An 11,278-nucleotide genomic window follows, 5' to 3' on the forward strand; every position below is an offset into this window, starting at 1 on the left:
AAAAAAAAAAAAGTATTCACCTGAAATGCAATTAAAGGGACAGGAACTTGGATAAGGGCTCATTTTTACCACAGTAGTGTACATTATAAAAGGACCAATCCCAGCTCCTATCACTGTCTAGGTTCTACAAGTAGTGCTTTATTCCAGCAGTAATGACTGCACTGCTACAGTCATCTGAGTAGGCTATATGATACCCGAAGATGCTTTATTAAAACTCAAGAAAAATTACAAGCAAAGTAGCTATAATCTTCAATTAGTGAAAAAAAAAGGGAATGCTAATTTTTTTTTTTTTTTTTTTTTTTGCGGTACGCGGGCCTCTCACTGTTGTGGCCTCTCCCACTGCGGAGCACAGGCTCCAGACGCGCAGGCTCAGCGGCCATGGCTCATGGGCCCAGCCGCTCCACGGCATGTGGGATCTTCCCGGACCGGGGCACGACCCCGTGTCCCCTGCATCGGCAGGCGGACTCTCAACCACTGCGCCACCAGGGAAGCCCCGGGAATGCTATTTTAACTCAAAACATTCTTCTAAGTTTTCTGTTCACCGAACACTTATTGAGTGCTAATTACAAACCAGGCAGTGTTCAAAGATTTTCTTAACACATACTCATTATTTTCCCCATTTTAGACATGAGGAAGGAGGCACTGAGCTAAGTAACTTACCTAGTATCATACAGCTGGTTAAGTGGCAGAGGCAGAATTCAAAGGCAGCCATTCTGGCTCCAGGGTTCTCCCTCTCAACCACTATTACTACACTCCTGCCTACTCCCTCTCCAATCCACTTAAACAAGGCTTCTATCCATACCACCCTACTCTAGTGAAACTTTTCACTTAGTTCACCAATGACTTCTACCTTGACAAACCTAAGGGCCACTAATCTGCCTCCACCTTTTTCATCCATTATGCAGTATCACATCAAGTTGACAACCCTCCTCTTTTGTCATACATTTGTTTCATTAGTGACATGTATCCCAATTTTCTTCCTACCTCAGACCTGGACTCTCTTCGCTTCCCTATCTACACATTCTTCCTCAGAAACTTCCCAGTCTCACGGCTTTAAACACTATCTGCATGACTCCAAATATTTCTAGTCCTGGCCTGAGTTCTAGACTCATAACCAACTACTTATTTGACATCTCACTTAGGTATATAATACCTTACACTTAATGATCAAAACCAACCAACCTACTCTTCTCCCCTCAACCTGTTCTCTCCAACACGGATTCAGTTGCTTAGGCTAACTTCTTAGTTATCACCCTTGACTTCCCTTTCCCTTATCTCTCACACCCAATCGATCAGCAAGTTCTACCAGATCTATTCATTAAACATATTTAGTTCTGTCTCCACTATCACCCTAATGCAAACTATCTACAGCTCTGCCTACAACGTCCTTCAGAATGGTCTCCTTACTTCTCTTCTTGACCCCTTAACCTCCACGAAGCAGGCAGAGTTAAAACAAAATCAAATCAATCCCTGCCTGCTTTAAATCATCTAATGTCTTCCCATTATAGTTTAAATTAAATCCTAGCTCTTGACCACAGCCTAGAAGATCCTACATGATTTGGCCCCTGCATACTTCTCAAACTTCACAACCTTCCATCCTCTCCCCCATCACAAGGTTCCCTGCAGCCACAACTGCCTGCTTTCTCTTCCCAGATCACACCGTGATCATTTCCACTACAGAGGCTTTGCACTCGCTGTTCCTTCTGTAAGGAGCATTCTCTCTCCAGACTTTTACACAGATAGTTCCTTCTGTTCCTTAGGTGTTGCTCAAATGTCACCTCCTCTGAGAGGCCTTCTAATCACTCTTTTACATGATTCTCTACTGTTACAATCATCATTACTCTTATTACCTGAAATTACCTTATTTACTTGTTTATTATGTCTTACTGATTTTGGAATTTAAAAACTTTAGCCCTGACCCTCCCACAGTACATAGAAGGAGCCTAATAAATTTATTAAATGAATGGATATTCCCCATTGTATTTTAAGCTGTTTATTGTAAATCAACCAATTTTGATAAAACACTTGGCCCATATTTTGCGTGTATTAAAAGATAAATCCTTAAAACACTCAATTTTTCCAATCTAATGCATTTCAGCACTCTGAACCCCCTCAAACACACACATGCACAGAGTCCACCTATAGAAACCTACTTAAAACTGCTAAATAGTCCATATGGATAGATTGCATTTTCTTCCTCCAACCTAAGAAACGTGTAGTTGGGAAAGGGGAATTTTACTGGGCACCTTAGCACCTGTTACATCTTCAGTTAACAGAGGTGCTGATGAGCCAGACAGCACATGGGAGACATGGCCTTTCTTTCAGGGATTGTATGTAGGTAAAACGTGAGTGGCTGAGACAAGAACTGTTCTAATCCGTAATAAGGGCTATTCACCTCATTTAAAGAAACAAAAATAGTCTAGTGGACAGCGGATTATGCTCGGATTCACCAGAAGAAATTGATCTGGGGGCCCTGGGCAAATACGAGTTGTGTGTGTAGGTTGTTGGGGTCGGTCTACAAATAACGGGAAAACAAGAGGAAGAGACATTGGTTTAAGAACCAACTCAGCGATAAGGTAAAGGTCAGCTCAGGCTCCCAGGCGTATTCTGAACCTGGGAACGAGGGTGGTAGAGGACGAGAAAACACAGAGCCCTGGGACCTGCGTTCACCGCTTCGGCCTCCACGGAAGGCACTTGAGGCAACCGTGAGGCCACCTATCTCCCACTTCCACCCCTGCAAGGAAATAGCCCCCGGATACTCACATGGGCTCGAGAGTCTTGCTGAGCCAGGACTTGAGGGCCTCGAAGTTTTCAATGATCATTTTAGAAACCATCCACAGCGGCCCAGAGGCCCGTCACACTAGTCCGCCCGCCCAGGTCGCGGTCGCTACAGCCGCCGCTGCCCCCGCCCCCTCCTCCGCGCGCCGCCCGCGTGGGCCGCGGTGGGAGGCGCCGGTGGCAGGCTCCCGCGAGCCCCGATGGGCCAACAGCTCCGGGGGGACGGCCGCAGGCCGCGAGTCCACGGGGTGCCAGGAACTTCCCCTCCCCGGACCCCGGCCCCGGCTGAGGCAGCGACTGTTTGCCCGGGCCCTCCCCCTTCTCTCCACCCCAGCGAATCTTCCTGGACCAGAGCGCGACACGCTCCTAGACCCGGGCTTTCTCTCAGCTTTGAGACCAGGTGCTGGCTGGCAACGCAGAAGAGGCAAAAGTGAAAAAAGCGAAGACGAAGGGCAGCTGAATGGGAACGGTTCGGGGGTCTTCCCGGCTCCCAGCACCCCCAAGAAGATGGCTGCCGATAAATCTCGCGAGAATTGTTGAAGTGTCGCGGTGACTCCCGGAGCCTGCTGGGAAGAGACGTAAGATCTGCGGAGAGCGCGCTAGGCAAGTTCGGCGAGTTTTGCGTCTTTGCGTGGTTTGTGGGCCCTTTGCTTTTTCGCGCCTTGATTCTCTTAAGAAATAAAGGCTTTTTTTTTTTTGCAAGGAGGGAAAGGCCGCTGATTTCAGAATCAGCGGGAACCCCAGCCCGTCCTCTGTAACTGACGGCGTGGCGCATCGGCTGGAACGACCGACGGGAGCGCTCCTCTGAGAGCGTCCACTCGGATGTGGCGGGATGCAGGCGACCTGGGGATTACAGGTGTGCTGCGCTGTGCTGCCTCCTCCGTTTACCTCAGGGTCCTGCAGTACTATATTCTGCATGTGCTGTGGACAAGATTGGGAAGAACGGGCTGGTCTAATATAACGCACTGAGACTGCCAGAGGCTTAGTTAAGTCTTGTCCAGAATTACTCGACTTCATGCATGGGCAGAGCACTAATGACCTAGGGATTCCTTCAACCCTTGACAGTGCTGAAATAGTTTCCAAACATCTGAAACTTTCGGACTTTTCCCCAGCCAGAAAGGAGATGAGTGTTTGTGGTTTTGGGGGGGTTTTTTGTGTTTTTTTAGTGTTAGTGTTTTTAATTCCCTCCGTTTAGAGCCGATTCAGCCCCAGATAGGGAAATTACATAATATCAAAAGAGAGCCTTCATATCAGCATCCTAAATAAAGTAACTTCCTTTTTCCTGGGTGGTCAAATAAGTTTGATTCCTGCCTCAGTTGTTCTATTTGCTATTATTTACTTCCATTAAGGTACTAGGTGGAATTTTACAAAAAGTCTAGTGCCTGTTAACTGTAATGAAAATAATTCACAATATAGACATTTAAAGTAGAACAATAAAAAGCTTTTTATGGCAGACACAGTGGTAGACTAAATTGTTAAGAACTCTGAGTTTATAATTTGCTAGAGTGAAGTGTCCTTAAGCACTAAGTGGAAAAGATTTGATAAAGTCAGAAAAGCTTGACATTTGTTTTAAAATATAGCATATAAAGTAGTATGCAAATTAGAAGGCTGCTACTGATTAACCAGGTGTTAATTAACAAGTGATTTAGCTAAGTGAAATAAGCTGGATGCAAAAGGGCAGCTATTCTGTGTTTCCACTTATGTGAGGTACCTGGAGTGGCCAAACCCCTAGAGACAGAAAAATAGAATTTTTATCAACTTGTTATCACTTAGTTGCCAGGGGCAAGAGGGGTAGGGGAGAATGGGGAGCTATTTTTTAATGAGTAAAGAATTTCAGTTTGGGTTGATGAGAAAGTTCTAGAGATAGGCGGTGTTGATGGTTGCACAATAATGTGAGTGTTGTGAACTGTACACTTAAAAATGGTTAAAGTGAGGGCTTCCGTGGTGGCTCAGTGGTTGAGAGTCCGCCTGCCGATGCAGGGGACACGGGTTTGTGCCCCAGTCCGGGAAGATCCCACATGCCGCGGAGCGGCTGGGCCCATGAGCCATGGCCGCTGGGCCTGCGCGTCCGGAGCCTCTGCTCCGCAACAGGAGAGGCCGCAACAGTGAGAGGCCCGTGTACCGCAAAAAAAAAAAAAAAAAAAGGTTAAAATGGTAAATTTTTGTATATTTTGCCACAATAAAAAAATGATTTATAAATTTAATATTGCTAGGGAAAATGTAAAATCCTAATTGTTTAGCCTGCCTGTTTAATAGCCTTGCCGCGGACTGACTCCACCAGTTTTCAACCTCATCACCAACTGTTGGGTAACTCTGGCTCTGCACTCCAGCTAATCATCATTCTTCTGTTAAATGCTATATAATCCACGGAAACAGATTTGCTCACCTTTCCCTCCTCCAAACATTTATTCACATCATTTCCACAGGGAATGCTTCCACTTACTTCTTTCTCTGGCTATTCAAACCTTGCCCATCCTTCTCTCTCAGTACCACTACTACTGTATTTTTGAATCCTTCCTTATTTTTCCTAAACAATAGTAACAGGCTTTTAATTTCTCTGCCTCTTAGCTGCTTTCTTATCAGTTCATCTTCAGTTGCCTTCATCATCATTGCCTTTAATAGCAGTTATTGTAAAATTTGGATCTAATCATGTTAGTTCCCTGCTTAAAATCTTCATCAACTTCCACGTTGTCTTCAGGATAAAAAATCTACATTCTTTAACATCTGTAAAGGACCTTTTAAAATCAAACTCTTCCTATATGCCTTAGAAACTTCTTTCACTGCCTTTCAGCCTTCGCTTCAGCCACCCTGAACTATTTCATGCTCCTTGAAAGAGGTGTGTTCTCTCACTAAACTGATCCATTGCAAAATGTGTTTCCCTCCCTTACACTTGAATCCTACCTGTCCATTAAATTCAGTGCATACAGCATCACCTTTAGAAAACCATCCTTGACTTCCCTGCTCTAAAGCAGGAGTCCCTCTGAGGTTTTATGACATCAGCCTGTGCTTGCATCTATTGTAACACTCATTGCTTTATTTTTGCAATTATCTGATTATCTGTTCATTAGTAGACTATGGTTTTGAATCTCCTGTTCCATGCACAGCCCCTGATATATACAGTCATTTCTCAATTTTTTGAATGATCAAATGAAGCCCTGCCACTTCCAGGAAATCTTCCCTGAACAATGTAGCTGATAGCAATCTCTTCCACCTCTAAATCCTTAGTTACAGTGCTTGTTATCACTCCACGACTAGTCATCAGTGCTTCCTAGCATGATTCTCTTTCTTAACTATTATCATTTATCCCTCATCACTTCAGTGCTTCATCTTCTTTGGCTTTGTCTTCAGAGGTGATAATTAGCTAATGTGATAAGCAGTGCAACTAAGAAAAGACTAAAACAACCCCCATAGACTACTTTATGTATTCAGTAACAAACATTTCAGAATGTCCATTATTAGGTTACCTCCTTAACATTTTCCAACATACCATGTTCCTTCAAAGCCCTGTGACTTTGTTAGCGCTGTTCCTTTTGCCTGGAATGACTTTCCTTATAGCTCAAATACCAGATGCCCTAGGCAAAGGTTGTTGCCTCTTGGCTCTTACCTGTAGAATAGGAGTTAAAACGTCTTATTTAGTTTTTCATCTGTCTGTCTAACTAGATTATGAGCTCTTTAAGGACTAGGACTCAAGTTGATTCCTGTTTGTTCTTTCTGCATGTAGCACAGTGTGTGGAACTCAGAAATGTTTGTTGAAGGATATAAGAAGGAAGTAGAGACAGGGGAAATATTTTCGATAGGCAAGTCATAATGATATACCTCCCAGTAGGCCTACATCTCCTTATAGTTTACTTAGCTGCCCTGATCCTAGGAATATTCTCTAGAGTATACTTAACTCCTCCTTAGGTTCTTCCAGTTCTCTCACCTAGCTGGTGGAGACAGTCTTATTACTCTCAGTGGTGCTTTGGGGGTCTTGATTAAACACTTAGCCTGTATTTCAACATCACAAACATATTCTGTATTTTTTCTTCTATTGTATAGTCAGTACTCTGTCCCGAGAATCACGTTTAGGTCTATATTCTCTCTGGAATACATGCCTTTATTTGGTGTAAGGTGGGGATCTAGCCTATTTTTTCTCCAAACAGCAAGCCAATTCTTCTCTATAATTCTACTGAACAGTCTCTCCCTTCCCTATTGATTTTCAATGCCACCTTTATCATACATTCATATTTCCATTTATGTATGGCTCTGGTTCTGACCTCTTTTTCAGTTGGTCTCTTTGTCCATGATGACGCCAGTACCATGTTGTTTTTATTTACCATTGTCTTATAGACTGTCTTAATATGTAATAGTGAAAAATCCCTCCCCTTTGCTCTTGTCTTTCAAATTTGACTTAGCTAACTGTGAACCCTTGGTCTACTAAATACTTCCTAGAACAAGATTGTTGAGCTTAGCAAAAAAAAAAAGGATCCTTTATTGAATTTATAGATTAATTTGGGTTGAATTGGCATCCTGTGTCGCAGTCACAGGTACTTTGCTCAGATCTACTTTTGAGAAAGGACTCACTGCCGAAGGCATGTAGTTAGCTGACAGCCTTCAGTCATTAACTTCTTCTGGGTTCACCTGAGCTTCCAAGCTGAAGTTACACTATTTTCAGGGCTACCGCTCTCTCCCATGCCCATCCTCAACTAAAGATTGAGTAAGGCATAGTATAAGGACCTAATGTCAACATTAGGATGACAGAGGCTTTTTCAGGCCTGCATGGCAGTCTGATGCCTCCCCCTGCCTAATCCTACTTTCTCCCTTTCTCTTTCACAAATGCTATCCTCCAGTAAACCTTTTGTACTTCTAACTCCACCTCAACATCTAGTTCCTAGAGAACCTAACCTATGACACAAGTCATCTGATTCATTCTATTTTTATAAATATTTTTTAAATTATAGTTAATAAAATCTAACCGTCCCTTCTGGCCCAATTACTTCTTTGAAACCATCCTTAGCCACCTTCATTTAATATGATGTCTCTCAGGACATACATTCTAACAAACCTTTGACTTTCTATGGCCATCATTGATTTAGCCCCTATCGTTTTATTTTTTAATGCACATATACTTTATCCCCTGTGGCCTCTTTAGTACCTTGTTTCATCAGTTACTTCCTTTTCTCATGTTTGCAACTCTTGTACTCTGTTGGGTCTTTCCAGTTCATCACTCAACGAATGTTTACTGAAGGTCGGCTCTGTTTCAGATATACTACTACTTGCTGAGAATACAGTATGGACAAACAAGGCATGGTGTCTGCCCTATGGAGCTTATAGCCTAATTTAGAAAGGGAGACATTTAACGGAAAATCATATAGGAAAATTTTTTTTAATTTTTGTAATTAAATTTTAATACAAATTATTTTAGGTATTATGAAAGAAAATAGAAATATGAACCATTATAACAATTTAGACTGGAAAGACTCAAGCATGGCTTCTCTTAGAATATAGTGTTTAAATGGTTAAGAAAGGGAGTAATGAGTAGAAGTTAGCCATGTGAAACAAAATAGAGACAGGAATATTCAAGGCAGACATAATAGCTTGTGGGGTGTTCCAGAGGTAAGGAAGAGCTAGGCTCTTAAAGAAAGCCAGAGAGGTAGGAGGGTATCAAGTTAGGGGGAAACATGGCTGTAGGTCAAATTAGGTAAACAAGAGCCACATTAAGATTTTTGAACTAGATTTTATTTAAAATATGATACACAACCATTGAAAAGTTTTTCAGTATGACAGGATGAATTGAAAACATGAACATATGTACATACTTCTTTTAAAAGAAAAAGCTTAATTAAATTTGGGAATTTTTAAATAAAAACAGAAGGGAGGCAAATCACTTTTAACATAATAATGCCAGGATTTTTATTTCGCTAGAAGTGAATCAAGAGCTGGACTTCCCTGGTGGCGCTGTGGTTAAGAATCCGCCCACCAATGCAGGGGACATGGATTCGAGCCCTGGTCCGGGAAGATCCGACATGCCCCAGAGCGACTAAGCCCGTGCACTACAACTACTGAGGCTGCGCTCTAGAGCCCGTGAGCCACAAGGAGAAGCATGCACACTGCAACGGAGAGTAGCCTCCGCTTGCCGCAGCTAGAGAAAGCCCGCGCGCAGCAAAGAAGACCCAAAGCAGCCAAAAGTAAATAAATTTATTTAAAAAAAAAAAGTGAATCAAGAGCATGTTAATAAAGGGAATACAGTTTTCTCATCTGAGACTAGGCACTGATGACTTGGAAAGAAAAATAATGCTTGCTGTGGTAAGGTATATCTTTAGGTAATTTAAGAGGAAACACTTCAGCAATTGCTGATAGTGTAAATTGGGATCAGAGGACATTCTATCATTTCCCCCTTAATAAGTTCAGAGCACTTCTAGTAAAAAAAGAGTTTGTGGGACAATCACCAGTTCTTCAGTGGGCACTCCATTTATACCTATAATTGCTTATAACGACTCCTATAGCAGTACTTTTATAGAAGGGACCCAAAACAGTACAGAGAAAGAAGACTAGGAGTTGTGCTATTAATACCCTGAGCTCTTTATTTTATTCCACGTAAGGAGAGGAAAATTACTAAACAAAAAAAAAAAATGCTGTGCAATAAAAATATAGTGTGAGCCACATATGAAATTTTAAGTTTTCTAGTGGTTACTTTTTCAAAAAGTAAAAAAAAGTGAAATTACTTTTAATGATATATTTTCTGTAACTTATCCACAATATTTTCACTTCACTGTGCAATTAATATAAAAATAATTGAGATATTTTACTATGTTGTTGTTACTAAGTCTTTGAAATCTGGCGTGTATTTTTACACTTACAGGTCATCTCAATTCAGACAAGCTGCATCACAAATGCTCAGTAGCCACACATTGCTAGTGGCTATGGTACTGAACAGTGCAGCTTTAAAACTTTAGAGGGTGCCTCATGTGGGCATTTAATTGTACTTGATGTCTGTTGTTTCAGTGTTATTGGTCGTTTTCCTCTGCTCAGTTTCTGCCCCCCATAAGAGTGGGCTTGAATTTCAAAAACCCTAATTAAGGTTCTACATCATTACTTTTGTAATAGACAGTTTTGTCCTAAGGCTACTAAGGAAATAAGAACAAAATGTAGAGATGAACCTTCTTCAAAAGACTGTTTATTCCTTCCGTGTCTTCTATTAGCCATAGTAGTATTAGCCATAAGAGAGGGAAGGAGAGGATAGGGTATACATAGTTTTCTTCTAATTCTTGGCTTGAAGACAAGACAAAGACATCTCCACAATAAATATTTGTTTTTTAAAAAGCAATGGCATGGAATGATATGACAGAGTCCCCAGAGAAGCTTTCTAGGGATCAAATGCATATTACCATTGTAAATACCTACTTCTCATGGAATACCAAAGTGAAGTTTGTGAATCTGCTCTGCTCTCTCTTGGGATGGTTTTCTCGAGTTCTTTTTCCTTACAGTAGCTAGGGAGATATCATATGTAGCATAAAAGATGATCCCCAGGAATCTTGGCTCTCAGTCTAAGCTGTCAGACTCACTTAGGTTATGGTTTTTGTTCTCCAGCGTTCATTCCTTCAACAAATACACACTGAGAGCCTACTGTGTGGGTATGAACTGCTCTAGACCCTGGAGATACAGATGTAAACAAGACGGGCAAGGTCTTTGCCTTCATGGAACTTGTATTCTAGCCAGTCTATTAGGCCCCCCAGGGATCTTTTTGTTTTCTGGGTCTCCCTACCTTAGTATATTTTTTAAAATGTTTTTTGTTATGGAAAAAATTTTAATGTATCCAAAAGCAGAAAAAAGTATAATCTTTCCTGTCATCCAGGTTTTGCTTTTGTTTTTGTTTTTGTTTTTTGCGGTACGCGGGCCTCACTGTTGTGGCCTCTCCCGTGGCGGAGCACAGGCTTTGGACGCACAGGCTCAGCGGCCATGGCTCACCGGCCCAATCGCTCCGCGGCATGTGGGATCTTCCCGGACCGGGGCACGACCCCGTGTCCCCTGCATCAGCAGGCGGACTCTCAACCACTGCCCCACCATGGAAGTCCTGTCATCCAGTTTTAACAGTAATCAACTCCTGGTCAATTTTATTTCATTGACACTCCATCTTCTCTCCTTAGCCCATTTTAAATTATTTTGACAGATTATCACATCATTTCACTGACAGAAGATTTTAATAATGTTACATATTTGATTCTTCTGGAAACTGAGATTTACACCTATCATCATCTGTGGCAGTTTATATAGGAGACTTTGTAAATATGTGTGTATGTATAAATATGTAATATATGTATACATGCAACATATAGATATATGCATATATATCTTCAAACTCCATCCAATCATTATTTTTTTTATAACTATTTATTTGTTTGTTTTTGGCTGCATTGGGTGTTCGTTGCTGCACGTGGGCTTTCTCTGGTTGCGGCGAGCGGGAGCTACTTTTCATTGCGGTGTGCGGGCTTCTCATTACAGTGGCTTCTCTTGTTGTGGA

General features: G+C 41.9%; 1 protein-coding gene across 13 annotated transcripts in view; it reads right to left on the reverse strand.

The window, feature by feature from the left end:
• RBM26 (RNA binding motif protein 26) overlaps window positions 1-3,318 on the reverse strand; it is an 84,487-nt gene extending 81,169 nt beyond the window's left edge. For 9 of the 13 annotated variants that reach the window (XM_060288201.1, XM_060288206.1, XM_060288205.1 and 6 more), the window contains exon 1: window positions 2,764-3,318. In XM_060288201.1, the coding sequence (XP_060144184.1) occupies window positions 2,764-2,834 (71 nt within the window). In that variant the 5' untranslated portion in view covers window positions 2,835-3,318. The remainder of the gene's footprint in view (window positions 1-2,763) is intronic. The other 4 variants (XM_060288207.2, XM_060288204.1, XM_060288203.2 and 1 more) reach the window with 1 other exon arrangement.
• Between the last annotated feature and the right edge of the window lie 7,960 nt (window positions 3,319-11,278).

Source organism: Globicephala melas, chromosome 18 (assembly GCF_963455315.2).
Source record: "Globicephala melas chromosome 18, mGloMel1.2, whole genome shotgun sequence".
Taxonomy (NCBI): Eukaryota; Metazoa; Chordata; class Mammalia; order Artiodactyla; family Delphinidae; genus Globicephala; species Globicephala melas.